Genomic DNA, 23,023 nt, shown 5'->3' with positions numbered 1-23,023 from the left:
CAAATCTCCCCTGCTGAATGGCTGTTGGTTATTTGCTTTAACACAACGCTGATGAGTCACTATGAAGTGACTTATAAGACAAATAAATGTTGGGAAGATTAAATAGAGCCTATCAAACCAAACAATATTTTTAAAGTAAAATTCATATAGTGGTCACTTAAAGATAAAACACTTTAAAATGTAAAACCAGCATAAATACCACTGTATAATAAAAATTACCACTAGTAATGTTTGCTTCATAGCAGTTTCTTAATATTAATCCCATATTTTCCATATAATACTTGGAAGCTGTTCACAGCCTTAAATAGTATTAGACTCAGTATTTCACTAATGGACCTAATGCTATGGCCCAGGAAAAAACAATAACTGCACTGAGAGAGGTCGATTTATTCCAGAGAAAGGCTTACATGAAACACACCATAATTCAAAGGACTGAGGAATTATCATAAAGAATTTCCCAGCAGAAACTGGCAAAACAGATGGCGGTAAATCACACTTTCAAATTTGACAGTATCTGTAAAACTCTGCTTAATTCCTTCCTTGTTGGTATACCTTTTATTAAATTAGTTACTGTTTATGTTTCCTAAGCTACTTAATAAACTACTTTAACTCACTATTATTCAAATAGAGAGACCAGTGCCCCTTTATATCACCCTTTGGGGCAGGGCCAGGGTTTTAAAAGGAGTTTCTTGACAAATACCCACTTCTTGCTAACTCTGTTCTTACCCAATTTCCCAGTTCTTTTTCTCCTTAGTGTGCGTGCATGCACGTGTGTGTAATATCCCACTCCATCCTCTACCTGCTCTGCCCCAACCCAAGAACAATACTGCCCCTTCCACTCCCAAGACTAGACTAATTGTTGAGAACTAGAAATGACACTTTTGATCAGTTGCTTTTAAGAAAGCACTTGCTCTACTAGCAAAAAACTGGCACATTATTTGAGGATTAAAAACATCTATTTAGATCTTATCGTCATACTGAAAAATAAAATAAATTTCAGATAAATCAAAAAGTTAAATGTAAGAAACCAAAACAAAGAGGCAGATGCGGGTGAATTTCCACATGACTCCCAGGAAGGGAAGGACTTTCTAAGCATGAAAACAATTATAGAAATAACAAAGGGAAGGACTGACAGTTTGACTATGGTAGACACTCTCCTAATCAAGCTCCACTTAACCAGTTTCACAGACTGATCCATTCCCCAACCCCTGTGTAGAAACCTAATGAATGCCCACAGCATACTGACTGCTCAAGGTGAACAGGCTACTGTGTGGTACACCTACCTATGAGCCCTACAAGTTAAGTTGCCTGTTTACCAAGAGTTATTTACATTTGTTCTCAGATTTGCTCCTCTTGATGCTAGTTCTGTACCTGTTACTATAATTCTTAATTATACGTTACATCCATTGAACGTGTGTGCAAAAACGTGTGTGGCTAGAGAGACCAGATAAAGGTGATGCTGAATTAAATGTGGGTGACAAACCTGCAAAAGACTGGGGGGAATCTGTAAAATACCTGAAAGGATTCTGCATCAATTACAGTTCATTAAAGTATCACTTCATTTTAAAGCAACTAAAACTAGATGATAAGTTTTGGGTGAGATATAAAAAAGAAATATTTTTTGTGTGTGTGTGGGGGGGGTAATTAGATTTACTTATACGTTTTACTTTTACAGGGGGTACTGGGAATTGAACCCAGGCACTTGGGTATGCTAAGCATGCGCTCTACCACTTGAGCTATAGCCTCCCTCCTATACCAGATTTAGACTTATATTTTAAAAAAAAGCAGCCCAAGATAAAATGATTAGTTACTTAATGTGTATTCTGAAGCTTTCATGTGGAAGATACAAACTTTAGGATACCCCTTCCTGTTAAACAGATCAGCTATGCGATCTAATCACACCAAATAAAGAGGCTTTTGTATGATTGTCAGTTTTCACATATCAAAACTCACTAGAAAAAGAATGACAAACTAAACTTGAAAATATGTGAAAGACAATGATAATAGGTTAGTATGTTTGATAAAGTTTAGATAAATTAACAAGAAAAACACTAGGCAACGAATAGGCAAATGGCCAATTTATGGAAGGAATACAAAAAATTAAACATGAGGAAAATGAATACTTTCATTGGTTACCAAAGACAAAACAGTTCAATGAGATAACATTTTTGCCAATCAGGTCAATAAAACTTAAGCAATTAGCATGTTCAATGTTGCCTAACGCACAATGTAACAGTTAGGGATACCATTTGCTGCTGAAAGAAGACACTTTGGTAGAACCTTTCTAGAAATCAATCTGGCAACCTCTATCAAGACACTTAAAAATGTCTCTATCCTTTGACCAGGCAATTACATTTCTGGAACACCACTCTTAGAAAATAATTCTGAAATCTGAATAAAGCTTTGGCGGTAAGATACCCTTCAAAGTGTTATTTATTATAATATTTTAAAATTTGAGGAAAAAACCTTTCAACAAAAATTACTGTCAGGCACTCTAGATGAAGAAGTAAACAAAACAGTCCCAGCCCTCTTTGAGTTTAGAGCCTTTGGGGAAAAAGAAACAAATTAAACAAGTAATTATCTGAAGTCTGACAACAGGGGAATTACCAAATAAATTATGAGACATCCAAATGATCAGATGATACACAGCCATCAGAAATCATTTATAATGAATTATCAAGGACATGAAGAAGTACTTATACTAAATGAAAAGCTATCAAACTATAAATGGGCGTAAAAAGTATATTGAAAATCTAAATGGAGGGGGGAGGACTTTTGATGGCAGGTACTAGCAATCCCAGGTAAGACAAGTGGGTCTGTGGCATTTTAACTTGGGGCTACTTCCATCCCCCTACTACAACTCTGTGTAATTGATGCTCTGTGGACACTGACACCGTTTTTAAAGGGAGCTGACCTGATTTGGAGCTCCAAGGGAAAGCCTCAAGCCTGCGGCATTGTTGAAAACAATAGGGATCATCAGCAAACAATCAAACATCACAGCTTCCTAAGCCTGCAATGCTGGTTGGGGCCAACAAGACCTCAGCCAAACCTGTAAAAGGAAGCTTTAAGGAATGAGTCAGCCATAGGGGGCTGAAAGCTCCGACATATTCTTGGGGTTCTAGAAGGTTGAACGCATGTGAGCCCCTGCATTAGATGCACTGTGGATAAAGAATATGCAAGGATCAAGGAAAGTGGAGGGCTTCCCAACTTATCCATCAGAAAGATTTCACTATTTGGTTTGAAATTTGTGCACAAGAAAGTAAAAGCCAAGGTAGACTAGTAAACTGCCTGAACTGTGAAGGCGTGGGTTGGGGCACACATTCAAAGTCCATGCATTTAATAAACCTACTACACTCCAGAGATGATGTAAGTGCTAGAGATTTAAAACCCCTTGTTCCTGCCTTTGAGAAGCTCACATTCTAATGGTGGAAGCAGATGTCCAAGTAATTAGAAATCCAATAAAAAGAGAGGGTTTCAAAAGAAGGAGGGCCTCTTGATTAAACTGAATATAAACATTATTAACCTCCCTTTAGAAGCCGTAAGAGTGAAAAATCAGAAAAGACATAAACCAACAATATCAAGAAAGTGGGAGAGAATCTGACAGCAGAAGAGAGAGGTCCACCAAATTTTAGATAAAAAGCATCTGAAAAAGAGGTAACCAACTTGGCTGCATCGTTCTTCTTTCTACCAAGTACCTCCAGTGGGGGAATCTAAACTGACGCTAGTTCATTCCTGAGGGCCCTGGAAAAGCTCAAGAACTGATGCGTCCAGGAGCATTTGAAGGAAATAGGAATTTAATTTTAAAAGGGAGGGGGTGGTGGTGAAATATCCTTTAAAAGAGCAGTAAGACTCTCAGATTCTTTCTTTTCATCCTCAGCATCAGGTAACTGCCTTTTCTCCACACAGCAGAAGACTTCAGTTACTCTCTGGAGAGACTGAACCAAAGAGTCCCTAATTCAGGGACACTGGCCATAACTGACAACAGAAGTGGAATGCTTTACTGAAAACAAGGAGTAAGTAAAAACCTGCATAGCCAGTGGTGAAAGATCCAGCCCTTTCCAGGCTGGGCATCTAAATGCTAGATTTGAGCTTCTTACCCCCAAATTCCCCAATAAGAGATTCAAGGAGTCTGAAGTAGAAAAAGTGACTGGCTTAAGGGGGGAAAAAACCCAACTCACAGTTAGTTAGTTCCTCATAAATACCCAGGTTTCCCCCAAACACACCACAGGGAAGACCAAGCGTCAACAAGCTTCACTCATGCAGAGTTTCCAATCAACTTTCCCTTAGCAGAAACAATTTGCTCAAGACGCTTGAGGAATAATACCTCCAACATGAAAGACACATACCAAGGCGAAGGAATGAGAAAAGAAAATCAGAGAAAACAGACCAGATGTGGAAGATATAATTCACATACCATGAAGTTCAACCTTTTAAAATATACAATTCAGTGTTTTTTTAGTATACTCACAAAGGTGTGTGTTGATCAGTAAGCACTAATTCCAGAACATTTTAATAATCTCAGAAACTCTACACCCATTAGCAGTCACTCCCTATTCTCTCCTCCCCTCAGCCCCTGGCAACCACTAATCTAGTTTCTGTCTTGATTGATTCGCCTATTCTGGACTTTTCATATAAATGAAATCATACAATGTGCAGTCTTTTCCGTCTGGCTTCTATCACTTAGCATAATGTTTTCAAGGCTCACCCTTGTGGTTGCATGTATCAGCACTTCATTTCTCATTTCTCTTATGACCAAATAATATTTTGTTGTATACTGCTACCGTATTTTGTTTAACCATTCATCAGTCAAAGGACAACTGGGTTGTTTCCACCTTTTGTCTATTATGAATAATGCTGCTATGGACATTGTGTACAAGTTTTTGTATGAATATATGTTTACAGTTTCCTGGGTACATACCTAGGAGTAGAATTGCTGGGTTGTAGAAACTATATTTAACTTCTGGAGGAACTGCAAGTGTGTTTTCCACAGTGGCTGCACTATTTTACATTTCCATCAGCAATAGACTAGAGATCCAATTTCTCCACATCCTCACCAACATTTGTTATTGTCTGTCTTTTTGCTGCTAGCCATCTCAGTGCATGTGTTATCTCATTGTGGTTTTGGTTTGCACTTCCCTAATGACTAATGATGTTGCGCACCTTTTCATGTTGCGCACCTTTTCATGTGTTTATCAGCTATTTGTGTATCTTCTTTGGGGGAAATGTCTATTCAGTGAATTTTAAATTTCATTTAACTTTGAATAGCCACATCTGGCCAGTGGCTATAGTATTAGGCAAATGGCTGGATTTAGCATCTGATCCTTTACCTTTACTCAAGGTCAGGTGGGACTGGCTAGGTAACTGAAAGTCAAGCACAGCTTTATAACTCACCCGGAATGCCCCAGGAGTAAGGCAGAAAGGAGAAAGGAAAGGGAAACCGGTCCAACACCTGGAAGGAAGATGTACTTGGCACAGAGCCTGGCTCTTAAAATTTACTGTTGATGATGAAAGCAACTCATGTTTATTGAGCACTTGCAAGGTGCCAGGAACTATGCTTTATATCCACTGTCTCATTTAATCCTTATAACAATCCCATCAGGTAGATTCTACTATCCCCATTTTACAAAGGAGGAAGTAGCTTTAGACAGATCAGGTAATCAAGTATTAGTAATTTTACTCATCATAAAATCCTCCATTCCATTTCAACCTTAGAAATGTCTTCATCTGGTTCAATTATAACAATGATCTGACAGCTCTCAATAGGGAAGCTAAGTGTTATTCAGGATTCCATCATTATGTTCAGCATATACTGTACAATTCTGTATCTGCTAACCTACCTCAAAGGAACATTATGAGAATTAGATGGTTTCTGAAGCAGCAAAATACTAGCACTAAATGAAAATCTGAACTCCTGACTTTGTACATTATGGGTCAGATTTTATCTTTTCTAATGTGTTCAGCTACATCCTCCTCTTCTTTGAACTGGTTCAACAACTATATAATGAACATTGACTATATGCCAGATGCTGTCCTAGGTGTAGAGATAAAGTAGTGACTATGACAGCCATGAATCCTGGCCTAATGAAGCTTAAAAGATATATTAAAGAAATAGATGGTTTTAAAAATACACAAGCTCCAATAAGTTTATATCACATGGAGGACTTGTTGCAGTGTCTATTTCATAATGAACCTTATTCCTGCAGCATAAGTACCCTTAAATGACACTCTCTGCCTACTAAGAAATTCTAAGTCTGAACATTATAGCCTTTAAAATGGCTTAAAATCCACACATTTGGCAGAACTCATCTACAGCAGTTGCTTCTAGGGAAGTAGCACCCAGCTCCCAAGCACGGCCAGCTGCCAAGGAATAAAAGGAATTATTAAAGCTTACCTCCAGATCCTCAGGGCTGTCCCAGACTCCTATGCACACGAGGGGAGGATGACACAGCCAGAGTCACCAGAGCACTTCTCTTGCCTAAAGTGTGGCGTGATCTCCCAAGCTTTCATCACCACCCACCCCTGGCCCCTATTTCAGGTAGATAAAACAGAAATGATGAGGTTGTGCAGATGACTCGTGTGGGTGGCTATTGTGCTGACTGGGACAATAAGGCTGTAGAACACTGATCTCTTTGAAAGAGTTCACATTTTATTCATTGCTATAAATAACAATTTAGTTTTTAAAACACTGCATTTCCACACTATATTGTACAAAACAGTAAAGCTCAAATTCTCCTGTTCATGGGTTGCTTTTGGCAACAGACCTAAGTAACCACACTCTGAGGGCTGGCCTTTGCCTGACCCTCTCTCATTGTACTTCGCCACTGGGATGAGTAAGCAGGGCAAAAGGGATGAATTAAGTTGATTGGGAAAGCCTAAATGAAAGGTCTAACTCAATCTTTTCCAGTTTCAAGCTCACTATTTTCCCGTGTCTTACCCAGCATCCCCTACACGAAAGCAGTCAACCCAAGCTGACTGGAAGAAATCATGGACCCAACAAACTCACCAATAATATAGCTCAGTATCATTTGATCGAGTTATGTTTCCTAACTTAAAACATCAGTCATGTACAACCAGGGAATCACAGCTGCAAAAACACTTTTGCCTGATCTACTGTGAGAACTAAGGGAGACTGTGAGAAGGACTTTTGTCTCTAAAAGCGATTACATGTCCTTAAGTGGTGTGGATAGAGAGTAAGATACCAAGTGCATTAGTAAGAACAACGTTGAAAATCAGTTCTTGTATTTTATATGATGCTGATCAGCAATTACTTTAAAATCTGGGAGCAAGTACAAAAGAATATCGAGAGTGCATTATGATATTCCAACTGAGGATAGAAATAGCCATCCTCGGTTATGGGAAGGCTAACGAAAACTCGTCCAGTAAACATTCTAAGATTACCCACAATATTCGATATCTACGTGCTTGTAAACATCCTTGTGAAGTACAAGTAACTATAGCACCCCAGGCCAAGGATAAACATTTTCCAGGTGGGATGGTGCTATTTCAATGGCTTAGAGTACGCCAAACAGCTCCCATGAATTCCTAAACTTAGCCATCACAAGGTGGGTTTTCTCTTGGGGAATAAAAAGGCAATAAGAATTGGGAGAAATGAAGACTATAACAGATAATTAAGTTAGGTTACACTAGAGTACAGAAAAACCAAGGACATACCAGTGCAAAGTCAGTGAGGAAATGTCACAGAATTGTTAAACAGGCTACCTCTATTACCAAACATAGAAGGAAAGGGCACAGTAGTATATTACTTTCATTCACAAGTCTCTAATCCCTGAGTAATAATTTGATATCAGAGAGAGGAAAGGGTTTATAGAAATAATACAGTCAGGTTAAAGGCAAAAAAACACCTTTTTTTAAAAAAAAATTTACCTATTGATTTCAAATACTTGCAGCTTAATATTATGGGCAAGAAAACAGTACTAAGGCTTCAGCTTGAGCAGGGATCAGCAAACCTTCTGTGTTTAGGGTGAGAAAGCAAATATTTCAGGCTTTCCAGGTCATGTGGTCTCTGCTACAACTACTCAACTCTGCCCTTGTAACGTGTAAGCAGCCAGACATTATTTAAATGAATGAGTGTGGCTGTATTCCAGAACAACTTTATTTACAAAAACACAGTGGGCTGATTTCGCCCATGGGCCATAGTTTATTGAGCCCTGATATAGAGTTCTAAATCAATGGTTCTCTAACTTTAGTGTGCCTTAGAATCCCATGGAGGGCTGTTAAAATAGAGACTGCTGGGCCCCACCCCCAGAGCTTCTGATCTATAGGGCTGGGGCCTGAGAATCTGCATTTCTAATAAATCCCCAGGTGATACTACTGTTGCTGGTCAGGATGAGGTCCACGCTTTGAGAACCACTGCTCCAGACTTCACTATTAAACAGGAAGTTCAACATTTTAAGTAAGCTGCCAAAGTTCACACCAGATTGGCCACAAAAATTTGTCCATTGTGGTAAGTTCCAAACTTCAACGTTGAAATAAAATTAAGTAATTTAAAGAAAAGCAAAGGGGAAACACACTAGTCAGGATTTTTTCTTCGCCTTGACTTCAGTGTAAACATTACCTCATCAGTAAAATATACACAATTCACCCTCAAATCTCTTTATGCAACATTTTCACCTAACACGTTCTTAGCCCTATAAAGATTTGAGAAGTATTAAGCTCTAGAAATCAAACTAGAAAATAAAATCAGCTTTAAAGATAACAGTAAATAATTCTTGCAAAATCAAAGAATATTTAACAAACTCCATTTCTAATTAGAAGTGCTTCATTTCAATAAAATCAAGATAATATATGTAAGATAGTTTAAGACTTTTGAAGAATTATGTCATATCATCTTCATAACACTCAAATGAGGTAAATACCTTTACTAACCTTTACTATCCTTCTTTTACAAGACGAAGAAAAAAAAAAAACCAAGTGATGATCTGTCACAATTAAAATTTTTCCTTAAAATACAATTTTTCAGAGTAAGTTTTAAACTGCACTTATCAAATCTAACTTATACATCTCTTTTCAGGACTCTGTCTATGAATGTATGTCTTCATGGGGAAAAATACCATTCTAATAAGATTTTCAAGTCCATATTCACATTCATGGGCCAAATTCTGAAGCCACCCAGGGAACTCTAACCAAGAAACCTGAACTTTAATCAGATAGCAATTTAAAGCACACTCGACCTTTAGCGCAAGTGGGTCATAGATTATGGAAGTGTGGTGATCCCTTCCAGCAGTACGACAGTAACACTCAGCAATGGGAGAAATACTATTAATGTAGATAATCCAAAAAGTAAAGCAGCAAGCCTAGAATCTCCCTCTCTAGATTCCCAGGCTGTTTCTGCAATGATGATAATCAAAGTGTATTCATGTGAATAGATATTTATATAAATCATTTTTACATCTATTATAAGTGGGAAATATTTTTAAAAAGAAAGAAAAAAAGGAAAGAAATATAATCTACAATATGTATGGTCAGCAGAGGTTTTCTCCATTTTTATTAGCATGCTTTTAAAAGTATTACATGTTGATTATAATGTGAGATAATTACATTCTCACTCTAACCTGTGATCTAAATACTCCAGTAATAACTTTTAAAAATTTACATGAAATATAATTAAAGTCCTTAGTGAAAATGCCTTCTTGTTTGTTTTACAAGTATGTAATTATTTTACAAGTGACTAAATTAAAGAAAAAAATTATTTATTAAAAACTTCAAATTCAATTCCAGATATTACTGCTGGGACAAAAACTCAGTTAAGACATTAAGCCTAAGATGACCATTAAAGATTCTATATAAATAAAAGCTGACCATTCTGCTTCTGAACTAATAGCTCAGATGGAATTCAGCAAAAACTTCTAGCCTAAATAATGCAATGTAAGTAATACTGTCCACGTATTATCATAGAAAAAGATGCCTTTTACTGTCCTCTGAAGCCAACCTAAAAAGTATTTTCATCAAATTAAGTGGTCTGAATAGATTCCAACATGATCATTCTTTCACTTGACAATATAACCTGATCTAGTAGATGAAATGCTGTTCTGTAAATTTAGGTAATTTAGATTCAGTGCCTAATCATATCAGAGACTACAACTTTAGAATCTTTCCACTTCATTTTGCTTGCTGTTAAGATGTGGACACTGCTGCCATAATAAAATTTGGGGAAGTTACATAAAAGAACACTATAATACCCATAAATCCTATATATGGATGACTCCTAAATACATATGCTGGGAATCTCCTTGTCTGAGTTTTGAAATTTCACATTATGAATAATTAATTCATCTGTCACATGCCCAAATGCAAAGACAAAAAGCTATGATACTAAATTCCCTCCTTTAACATAATCTTTGGAGCTTTCATAACACTGCAAAATTATAGTCTAGAACAGTCTTGCAAACAAATTATGTAAATCTATAAGGTCAAAGAATACCATCTTTCCTATGTACATTAGAGGCAATAACAGTTTTTTTCAAAGCCACAAAGCATTCTACATACTGTATATCTACTACTGCAAAATATATTGAGTAAAATGGATTTCAGACACAAAATAGAACTTGAAGTTTTATTTACACCACACACACACACCCCCAATCCCAAACAATGACACTAGCAAAGGCTCTTAGGAAAGTCATAAAATATACATAGATGGCACATTTAGCTAGTGATGTTTCACCTAACTTTATTAAAGCTAATACTTTAAATAATCTTCCATTTCTGATAATTTCTAGTATGTTCTCAACTCTGCTTTCATCCATTATACAGGCAATAAGCAAGAATGAAGGAAATACTTTTTTTCAGGCACTCCACATTTATATTGCTTCCAGTGAGACAAGCTTAGAAGAATTTTGATGGGTTTCTTCCCTTTCACCTAAGATCAAAAAGAGAATCCAAAAGCAGGAAAAAAAAAAGACTGAATATAGTATTTCCGCACTTAACAGTGAAAACAGTTCAGTGGACCAATTATAATGTCTTTATATTTTGCAGAAACAACCTGCTCACTATGGGGCTACTAAAACCACTGAAAGGACATCTCAATCTTGAGGGTGAACAAGAATGGGAACTGGACAACAAGCTCCAGTTTCATCTTTAATCTACAACAGGATCAGCGAACTACAGCCAAATCTAGGCCACCACCTACTTTTGTAAATAAAGTTTTATTGGAACACAGCCACACTCATTTGTTTTTGTACTGCTGTCTTCACACGACAATGGCAAGAGTTGAGTAGCTGTGACAAATGTTGTGTGGCTCGTCAAGCCTAAAATATTTACTAACTAGTACTTTAGAGTTTGCCAACCCTTGGTCTACAATATCTAAAATTGTTGAAAATCAGCATAAAAATGTCTGAGATAAAAGGCTGACCAACAAACAACCCATAAAAATTGCTTTAATTTATGTCACAGTGTGTTGAACAGACTCTACGGGCAAACTCTGATAGCACTCACCTGATTTAAAAGCATTCCAACCCTCACAGACATGTAAAATGGTACAGAGGTGCCATCTGACCCAGCAATTCCACTCCTAGGTATATAGCCAAGAGAAATGAAAACAAAACTTGTACATTAATGTCCATAGCAGGATTATCCACCCAAATGACCCATCAATTGAGAACAATGTGGAACAACAAATGTGCTCTAGCCACACAGTGGGTATTATTGGGCCTTAAAAAAGAATGAGGTTCTGATACATCTACAACATGGATATACCCTGAAAACATTATTCTTAGAAAAAGAAGCCAGTCACAAAAGGCCATATGTTGCATGATTTCTCATTTGCATGAAATGTCCAGAATAGGCACATCTATAGAGAAAGAAGTAAGTTAGTCATTACCCAGGGTAGGGAGAGCTAAAGTATACAGGATTTCTTTTGGGGGTGATGAAAATGTTCAAACTTTTACTATGATGACAGTGCACAACTCTGAGTATACTAAAAACCACTGAATTGTACACTTTACATGGGCGAACCGTATGGTATGTGAATTATATCTCAGTAAAACTGTTACCATAAAAAGGCGTTCTACTAATCTGCTAAAACATCCAAAATCAGAATATTAGAGTCTTATATTTAGAATACCCCTTAAAAGACAACCAGCCTGCTCATACTGAAGAGCAGGCATTTAGACAGGTTGCATGTACCTAGGTACGAATCCCCAGGCTGCCATTTATTACTGCCACTTTGCCCAGGGCAAGTTACTAATCTCCTTCCTCAGTGTCCTCATCTGTAAAAATGGGGGGTGGGGTTGACTACCTCAAAGGGAATGGTTGTGGCCAAGGTTAAATTAGAAAAATACAAATAACACCATGTTCAGCACATAATGAGCACTCAAACCATGGATTTTGAGAACAACAACAAATTCCTACAGTTGTCCCTGAAAAGTGTAGCTTAATATACTTACTGTTTAAATTTCTTATAATATATGTTACCTGTGTCACTAAAACTAAAACAGTAGCTATGAACCTAAAACTGCTCTAAAAATAAGCTTTATTAATTTAAAAAATAAAATAGGATGAACATTTTTTTAAAACGTTAAGATTTCTTTAATTTTCCCTACCTGTATTCCTCTACTCCTTTTTCTAAATGAGATGACAGGCCTAAAAGATTAAATCAGTTACTTAGGAAGACTGACAAATCATTCAAGCCCCAACCTCCTCTGTAAAGATTTCCCCAATTTCCTTCTCCTACTAGGTGGTCACAGTTTCTGGACTACTCACTTAACACACACTCCTTCAACAACTCCTGACTGAGTACTTACTATGTGCCAGTTGCCGAGTTATGCTGAGGTTACCAGGTGAACAAGTCAGATGGGACCCTGGCCTTAACAGGACTTAAATTTAGTTAGATTAGATTTTAACTATTTGTCAACTTCCCTTATGGACAGAGAGCTTCTTGTGGCAAGACAACCAGGGTATTTGATGAATAATGATAATGGCAATTAAAATAACAACCTTTAGATATTTTACATAGATCATGTTATTCAATTCTCACAATACCCCTGCAAGATATATGCTATCACCCTCATTTTACATATAGAGAAACTGAGGCTCAGAGAGGTTAATTAACTTGTCCAGGATTGCACAGCTAGAAATGAACGCATAAGTGAACAAATGAATGAATGTTAGTATCACTAACAATTTTACACACATGGTAGAAAAGAATGTTCATTTCACCATATTATTTATGTAATAGAGCCTGTGTTTAGTGCTGAGAAAGTACACATTTGGCAATTGTTTAAACTTATCTACATAGCTGCCAAAAGTAATTTGAGTATCTCGGAGAAATTCTAGAAATAAAAAGTACTTATGCTGCACTTCACAATCACTAATCCATGCAAATGGCTTATGAAGCAGCTATCATTCCTTCTATAAATAAGGAGAAAATGGTGACAATCCATCCAAAGGTTATCAGATCAGATCTTAGAGGGCTACTTTACGAGCTACAAAGCACTACTGATCCATATGTTTGGGGGAAAGTAGGTACCAAGAGTAAGCAGAAAGGCTGAAAAGCTATGATGTTTCCTAAAAACATGAATTAGGTACTATAAAATAGCAGTATTATAATGGTAATCAGCACATCACTGTGGGGCTGGAGATCTCTGTAACTGAATTAATAACATTAAGCATTTTAATAAAATATTAAAATCTGCATATGGCTAAATGGTAATACTTTCATCCTAGACAAACATACCTAAATACTCTAAACTCAGGGTTAAAATTAAAAGCCTGAAACATAGATTCAATATAGTATATTTTGGATATTACTAAAATACACAAAGAGAGAGAGAAACAATCATCATCCCTATCTGTAAATAATTCAAATATCCAAACAATGGTAACAAAGTAAAAAAAAAAAGTGTATCAAAAGAAATTTTAAAAATTGGAAAAAAAGAATGTGTAATAGCCCGGTAACAGAATACAAGAAGCTGAAATGAAATAATGTGCACTTAGATACAAAGAAACTGGCTTAAGCACAATAAAGTAATCATTTCTTATTATGAATAGATCTGGACAACTAAAAAAAGCCAATGAAGAAATTTAGTTGGGGGAGGGGGGTGAGGAGAGGGATGAGAAAGGGGAGGAGAGTACTACAGTTAACCAACCGCCACCAAAAGCCTTGAGGCAAGGAAGAATTCAGGTCCCTATAGGTGAAGGATTTAATAAAAGAACAATGGTTTGACAAATAGCAAGAACTTAAAGCAAACTTAAAAGTATCTAAACTAAAATATACTTTGTCATTTCATTAAAGGTTTCCATTTAATTGAAAGTTATACATCAAGCTTAGGAATCAAAAAGACCTCATCTTAGGAAAACCAAATGGTTTTACCTAAAAGCCAGACAATAGAACCTGCAAAACACATCACAGTGAAAAAGAAATGTACTCCTTTTTTTGCCCTAAATAGGTTGGTGTTGAGATAGATTCATAGAGAGATAGTATATTACCAACATCCACAGAAATGAAGCCGGAATCTCGCTTTTCAGTCACACAATGAATGGAATATTAAACATTATGTTCATTTTGATAAGATGCTTTAAATTGCCTCTGTTATAGATAAGCCTTTTCTTAGTCCTCAGTGTGCTGGCATTTTACATTGTTGATCCACCCCACCTTGAGACTTCTGTGACTTCCAGCTATCCATACTTCTAACTCTGTTATACTCCAAACCACAACCCCTCTCCTCCTAGCCCAGCTCCATCAACCCACAAGAACACATTCTCTTACAGTTTAACTTCCACACAGATGATTTCCAAATCTTCACTGTCATTCTGGACCTTTCACCCAAACTCCACTTGTACATTTCCAGCAATGTTCACTTAGAAATGGGCTGTACTCAATTCAAAGCCAAAGTACCAATCCAGTGGAATACTGGGCAGCAGCTTAAGAGGAGACACAGTTAGATAGATATATAGATGGATATAGAAAGGTCACCAGATATGCTATTTTTCAATGGAAAATGAATATTTCAGTACAGTGCACAAATAGGATCCCATTCTGTTTTTAAACAAAAAACTTCCAGAAAGATGTACAAAAACTGGACAATGGTTACCTCTGGGGAATGGGGCTATGGATGGATGGTAGGACAATGGAGAGAGATTCACTATTTACCTTTGTACCATCTATATTTTAAAATTAATTTTTTAATTTTATAAAAACTAGTTAACAAAATGAAACTAACAGACGATTACTAAATCTCAAAGCTGGAAATATACATTAACTTCCTTTAAGTCAAGCTAGCTTCAGAAGCGAAATCTTCCCAGCACAGAAAGTCAAAGGGAGACTTTCTCTACACTGACTTGGGCTCTAAGGTCAATCACAGCATAATACAATCGGCCTTCCAAGGGTTCTGTATTTGCAGATTCAATCAACTGTGAATTGAAAATATTTGGAAAAAATTCCAGAAAGTTCCAAAAAGCAAAACTTGAATTTGTCTCTTGGCAACGATTTACATAGCACTTACATTGTATTAGGTATTATAAGTAATCTAGAAATGACTTAGAGTATATAAGAGGATGTGTGTTAGTTACATGCAAATACTATGCCATTTTATACATAAGAGACTTGCGTATTCACAAATTTGGGAATTGCCGGGTGGGAAGGGGTCCTGGAACCAATCACCTAGAAGATACCAAGGATGACTACCAGACTGGTCATCAGACTAAGCTGAAAGATGGGATACCAAGATAATGAGTGACTCTGAGAGAAAGGAGAGCAGGTCCTATAGCACCTTGAACCCTGAGGCATAAATCCAATGCAGTATTTGGTGGTTTAGAATCTCCACTGTCAGATGCAACTAAAAAATAGAACCAAAAAATGTGAGACCTGTATGCCCCATCAGCTTGTTGGCTGGGGTTAGGTACCTGCTCTGCAGCAGTAACTCAGTCACTTGATGTGTGTGCAGTGTTGGCACACACACTTAGGTGTGCAGTGTTGGCAGACAGCTGAGATGCTCACAACTCAGTAGCTGTATAGTTTCAGAGTCAGAGAGAATAATTTCAGTATTTTTATTACAGGATATAGAAATAACTATCCTGTGGAAACAACCCCACCCCACTGCCAATAAACACCTACCTCTGAAATCTCCATACTTCTGGTTTGGCAGGTTAGCAGTAATCAATCAACTATTCTGTCTTTTGGGGCAGGGGAATTGGAAGGAAAAACTCGGAGAGTAAAAGGGGTGGAAAAAGTTCCAAAACAAATTATACTTTTGGATGGATGGTCAAGAATCTGTATTTCCATGGCTAAGGAATGCATAAACTTAACAGTATGATATTTCATTAAAGAAAAAGACAAAAAGAAAAATGAAATAGATGAAACAATGAACAGTAGTATGGAACTTCTACTGAAGAAGTGAGGAATTTAACCAGAAAGTTGAACAATTAAAATTTGCAGTAAATAAACTCTGAAAATGAAGAAATGTGCCTTACTTTAAGGAAACCCACTGCAGCATTTTCACAACTGGAATCAACAGCAGAGTGCAGCATGACATGAATGAACTTTAGAATTGGTAGGATTCCCATGTGATCTTGAGCAAGTTATTCATCCCTCCCCTCTGAAACTCAGTGTTCTCTGTAAAATGGGTATAATTAAAGGAGATAACATATGTAAAATGCCTAATATTAGAAGGTATAAATGTCAGTTACCTTTATGAAGTAGGCATGTTAAATTATGAAAGAATTTTTTTACTTGTAAACAATCTTATGTCTAAGTTCCTTTAAATTGCTTCTGCTACATTTAAAATGTGAAAGCATTTACAAAAATGCACTAATTCAAGAACAATCTCAAAAACTGAGGTATACTTGCTTCTTTAATTTATTGAGTAGAGCTACAACTGGAGATGGCTAAAGAATTTTCAATTTAAAGAAAATACCCCAGGAACATAATATAAGGAACATTAGAGATATAGCTTTGGGCAGGTGAAACCGTTGCGGATACAAAGGAAAAATGGAGACAGAGACAGGTGATCTGCATATGTCAAGGACAGAGCATGTCACAATTATAGAAGGTAGGGGAGTCACAGGAAGCATTTATGAAGACAACATGCAAACCACACTTCAGAAACTCCCAGTCCTAAAGCGGTCTGTAATAAGTGGACATAAAGAGACCCAAAGAAGGTTGTGCACGTGCAGAAAAGCAACTCAGTAGCTCATTTCCCTCCTAAGAGGTCCCAGAGTCCAACTCCATCCTCAGGAATCAACACAGCTTACCTCCTCCCAATAAGGCCTGCAGTGAGTAGGAATCCACACCCTATAACAGGTTTTTCCACCCAGTAACGTTAGTTTAACCTCCACGGCTTGGATCTTTCTGAGGCACCAGCAGTTTAGCTGGTGATTGTGTTTTGTTTCCCTTGTTACATGATTGTCACTCTGATCAACACTTCTTTCATGGAACATCTACTCATTTCTAGAAAATTCTTGGTTCCTTCAGGCTCATATTTGACTTTTTCCTAACGTTAAAAACTATTTTACCTACAATGTCTACTTAAAATTCCTAGGAAAGATGTTTCAACATGATGTAGCGTTCCCCACTGTGGTACTAGAAATCCAAACCACTGGGCCAATCAATATATGTGAAAGCCATAGTAATTAGGACAAATTAGTAAAGCTGAATTTTCCTCTCTGCTAAATTATATATTATACATATTACTCCAGTATTTACTTAAAGACTGCATTTAACTCAATTCTTGGGCAAACAGCACTATTGAAATTCCAAGTATGAAATTTAAAGAACATATGCAACTTAATCATACTCTTTTCATAAGGTGTATGTGCAAACACAATCCATACTAAACTGATAGATTTCTCAATATTAAATTAAGTCATCACAGTAGACAGCCATCATCAACTGTTATTGAAGCAATCCTTGTTCTATGTTGTTCCAAACATCAGGCAATCACCATGTTAGCGTTAGATGAGTGTCATAAATCAATGTGAATCTTAAAAGACCCAAAAAAATCAAAGACAAACATAGGCTGAAACAAAATTCTTATACAACAAGGCTCAGAAATACAGTGTAGGGAAAATAAAATCCATGTCTTGGTCTTTTGGCTGCAATACCTCCCCCAAAACAATTATTCTGCTTTTAAAAAACTATAAGCCTCTCAGAAGCCAGTCCCAAAATATTACATACATAACCTGAGTTTTAAACCAATGATTCTTGCTCATAGTTGCCTATTAGAATCACTTGGAGAGCTTTAAAAAATACCAATGACCAGGACCCACTCCCAGAGATTCTGGTTTCATTGCTCTGACACAGGGCCCTGGCATTGATCTTTTTAAAAAGCTCCCCTGGTGATTCTAATATACAGCCAGGTGGAGAACCACTTTAATTCAGCCTTTTGGGACAATAATTGCTCTCAGGTTGATAAACATACTTTTTGTCTTTTAATGAGATTTTATTAAAACTACTCAATTCATTCCATAGCAAATGAGCAACTGTTACATTGTAGGCGCTGTGTTAAGTAATAGAGAAAGATGTGTGAGTTATTTTCCCTGCCCTCAAGAAGCTCCCTGTTAACTAGGTAGAGAGCCATAAATAAGTAACTGTAATTAAATATAAGTGCTCTTGAGGTGTAAGCAAATACAGCATGCCTCGCAAACTTGCATGTCATCCTTGAGCAGGGGTCACAATGCATCATTCCAATTTTGGTTTACGTCCTACCAAAGCAGGAAAGTCAGAAGTTACAGATTACTAAATACATAGGCAAATACTCAGCCTATACAAGGCAAAAACCGTGTACAGTTTGCTAGGCTCTTTCACAGAAACTGCTGTACCATGAAGGTAGGCATCTCTACGTTTTAATTTGGATGAATCATTTTAAAATTTCCTTCATGTAATATTACTGATTGTGCACTTGCCTATAAAACCAGCAATTTGCAAAAGATACAGTAAATGCTCACGACCATAAAAATTAGCTGATTACCTGTATTTGCATAATACCTTTCCTTTCCAGTAACTGCTACATTTGCTAAGATAGAAGTTTTGGGACAATGACAGCATTGGAGATCTGTCTCAGTCACTTGAAAGATATTACATGGGAAAATGTTATGGAAACAACAGGTATTCAAGGACCTTTTGTAAGACTTTCAAAAATAAGAAACACAAGGGAAAAGAGTTTAAATTAAAAAAAAGACATGGTATCCTCCCAATATTCATAATGAATCAGGCACACAATTTCCTGCGAGATAGTGGATGACTGAGTGAGTAGATAAGTAGTGAGGTAGTACAGTGAGTGGGTGGTCAACTAATGGCAAAAAGCGAAATCCATTTTAAGTACTTCGGTGACATTTTAAACCTGTTAAGCTCTAGGGGTCAAAAACAATCTGATACTAATTTGTTATACAATAAAAATTACAATTCCAGAGAACTTGGATAGAAATCAACAAGGTTTTCGGTACAAGTGGACATCTTTATGGGCTTTCTGTTTAAATATAGAATTGAACAAATTCTGAGTTAAAATGTATGCTGTCAAAGACCCTGTAAGAAAATCAGAAGTGAATTTCAATTTCCAGATCAATAAATGCTGAGACAATTTACCGGAGAAAACCTTCAACCTTTACACAGGGTGAGGAACAGTATCATTATATTCTTTGCCACAAAGGCTACCTTGAATTCCTTTTTTCATGGGATGACATATTATAAATGGTACTGACCAAGTCAGGTTTTGTAGAATATGAGTTTTCACGTTCACAGTAGTTAAGGTAGCCATAGAGGACCTATCACCTCAAAATTAGCTTGCATCCCCTCCTCATGCAGCTCTGAAGCAACAGAAAAGATAAATCTAGTTCAACCAGAGGCGTTTCCTGAAAATATTTTAGCAATTAAAAGTCAGCAGAATACTGATTGTGCTAATGTGATGCTAACTACTTCTTTTCGACATCCAGAAATCACATCATCACTCTTTCAGACCTCAAGGAATCAGAACTAGTTACTAACATTGATTCAATGATGGCTATATTCTGTCATCACAATAGAATTAACATTTTAATCTCACATTTTCCAATTGTGACTTTCCTGGCTCATTTAAATCAAATATAACTAAGACACAACAATCATCCCCCCCATGCACACGCACACACAAAATCATTTGGGGGCTTTTGGAAAATATCTAATTTACCTTCCCTGAGTGCCAAGAACGAAGAAAGCAATGAGATTTTCTGACACATTTGTCTTTCTAGAACTGTGTTATTCACATATGGCTATTGAGCACATGAAATGTGGCTAGTCCAAATGAGGAACTGAATTTTGAATTTTATTTAATATTAATTAATTTAAATTTAGAAAGAGATTCTCGATTCAGTTATTAGAAAACTTTTAGGTATGTCTGGGACAAGTTGGGTATGTGAATCTACTTTTGCAAATGCAAATTTTATGAAACCTAAATACAGAACAGGTATTTCCAGTGAAAATTTAGCTTAGTGTCAGAATTGAGATGTGTTGTTAGTGTAAAATATACATTGGATTTTGAAGACTGAGTATGAAAGAGAGGTTGTAAAAATCTCATTAACAATTTCCATACTGATTATATGTTAAAGTCATAATAGTCTGGATCTACTGGGTTAAGTAAAATATTTTATTCAAATTAATTGCACCTCTGCTTTTAATCTTTTTAATGTGGCTATCAGAAAATTTACACATGTAAAATTTACTCATATGAAATCACATATGGGGCTCTCATTATATATCTTTTGGACAGCTCTGCTCTAGACCACTTCCATAACCACTTTACCAGGGCAGGTTCAGATATCTTTATTCTAGTAGACAGGCTGGTCATGTTAACAATAGGGGCAAGGAGTAACATGTCTTTGTATCAACTGGGTCTGAGGAAAGTGTGTGGCAAGCTCTACCAACAATTTCACCATGTGAGGCAACACTGTAATACCTCAACATGGAAGGAAAATAATGAGTTATCAGCACTTAAACAAATTGAAATCCAGAACTGCAGACAACTTAAAAGAGATACAGTCAACTGCTCTAAGGTCTTGGTTTCATTTCCCAACTGCGGACCTTAAAATAGACAATAAAGCACCGCTTCCAAAAAGAGAGAAAAATATTTCGATGGTAGCTATCTAGCAATCCTTAATAACCAAGCAAAAATTGCTCTTAAATCTTATCTCCTCAACTTCTAAAGCCACAGAATACACGCTGAACTAGGAAATCAACTTCAGATCGCAGCATTTCCCTCACAAGCAAATTAGCAGGATTGTGCACTTGGAATACTGTTTGACAAGAATGAAAAGGAAACTATTCAAAACAGATTTAAGGAATGGACAATTAGATGAGGAACTGCAGATTTAATTCTCAATCAGCACTGTGATTAATCTGATTCCCTGCTTTTCCCTAGTGTAATTATACAACACAGATGAAAGGATGAGCATTTGGACTGTCAGTTCTATATTCTAGACCAGCCCGGTGACTCAAAGCAGACGGCTCTACCACGCTAACCACCATCCCAACAACAGTCGAGGGAAGCCTCGAACACTGATTTAACAGTCATTGCATAACGAGGCATTAAAAATTCGGAATCCCCCAACTCTTTCCACGTTGGTCTACCCCAGGTGAAGAATTTGCCGAAACTGAACGCACCTGGTCTTAAATGACCCCCTCCAATCCGGGCATGGGGTGAACACAAAGGCATCTATCTAATATCCTGCACAATAGACACACACCCCACAATTTAAAACCCTGGACGTTCTTTCTCTGTCTCTCCACGCATGCAAAGGAAATGCAAGCTGCTCTTTTCGTTAATGGTCTGTGGTACACGCAAGGTAACAATAAGCCCAACTGTTCCCAGGAAGCAACTATAAAATCGGTTCTGCCACGTCCCTGTGCAACCGTCAGAGAAAATGCAGACAGATTTCAGCCGGCCCCACGCCTCGTGGGGTGGCCGATCTCGGCTCGTCGGCCTCCACGGATCGCCGAGAAGCCCCTAGACCCCTGCCCCGCAGGAGGTCCAGGTACACGTCTATAAATACTCCCAAGCAAGGAGGACGAGGGAGGCGAGGAGAGGGAGGTCAGAGGGGCAGGCCCCCGGCGGGTGCGGGTGCGGGAGGACCCGGGCATCACTGAAATGCATTTTCCCATACACCCGCTCCCTCGCGTGGAGACTCACTTGCCGATCACCTCGCACAGCTCGTACACGTCCTCGAACAGCACGTCGTCGTCGGCCATGGTCCGGAGGGGACAGTGGCCGCAGCGTGGAGGGCTCCGAAAACGGGGGTGGGGGCGCCAAAGAGCTCAGTGCCCGGCCCCTGGCTCGCCTCCTCCCCTCAGGACCCGCGAGCCCTCGGTGCCGAGGACACTCGAGCGGGGCTGCGAGGCCCGGAGACTGCGGCGCCTTCCTCTGCGGGCGGCCGCCCCGGCGCGGGCGGCGGGGCCGGGGCGCGGGAGCGAGGGCGGCCCGGGCCCGGCGCCGCCCGCCCGCCCGCCCGCTGCTCCTCGCGCTGCTCGGGCCGCGCTGCCCGGCGTGCGGTTCCTCGGGGACCGCGCGCTCTCCACTCGTCAGCCCGCGCGGGCCGCGAGGCCGCGACCGCTCCCTCTGTCGAGGCTGGCTCCGGCGCTGCGCGGGGCAGCTCCGGCTACAGGGGGGGCCGCGGCAGGACCATGGAGGGAGGATCGCCGCGGAGGGAGGTGGCGGCGGCAGATCGGCGCTGGGGACCAGGAGGCGGCGGCAGAGACGCTCCCTCCTCCTTCTCCTCCTCCCGCCGCCGCCGCCGCCCGCCCGGGAGTGGGAGGGGGCTTCGTGGGACTGGCTCTCCGTGCGGGCGGGAGCCGCAGCCGCCGCCTTCAGCTCCTCCTCCTCCTTCGCCTCGGCCGCCGACCGGCTTGCGAGCCCCGCGCACCCGCCTCGCGCACACACGCCCTCCTCCCCCTCCGTCCGCGGGGCTTCCAGAACCACAGGCCCCGCCCACTCCAGCCCGTCGGGAGGCGGTGGCCGAGGGAAAGGGAGCGGGGCTGAGCGACGCATGCGCGCGCCGCGGGCCACGTCACGGCGAACAGGCGGGCGCCGGGAATCTAGAAGGG

At 38.8% G+C, this 23,023-nt stretch overlaps 1 protein-coding gene across 1 annotated transcript in view; it reads right to left on the bottom strand.

The window, feature by feature from the left end:
- The window catches only part of CASK (calcium/calmodulin dependent serine protein kinase), a 290,070-nt gene extending 267,756 nt beyond the window's left edge, over positions 1-22,314 (bottom strand). The window contains exon 1 of the mRNA XM_032474657.1: positions 22,113-22,314. Within this exon, the coding sequence (XP_032330548.1) occupies positions 22,113-22,171 (59 nt within the window). The 5' untranslated portion in view covers positions 22,172-22,314. The remainder of the gene's footprint in view (positions 1-22,112) is intronic.
- Positions 22,315-23,023: the final 709 nt, after the last annotated feature.

Source organism: Camelus ferus, chromosome X (genome assembly GCF_009834535.1).
Source record: "Camelus ferus isolate YT-003-E chromosome X, BCGSAC_Cfer_1.0, whole genome shotgun sequence".
Taxonomy (NCBI): Eukaryota; Metazoa; Chordata; class Mammalia; order Artiodactyla; family Camelidae; genus Camelus; species Camelus ferus.
Note: the sequence above shows the minus strand (reverse complement) of the source record. Positions and strands in the feature narration are given on the sequence as shown.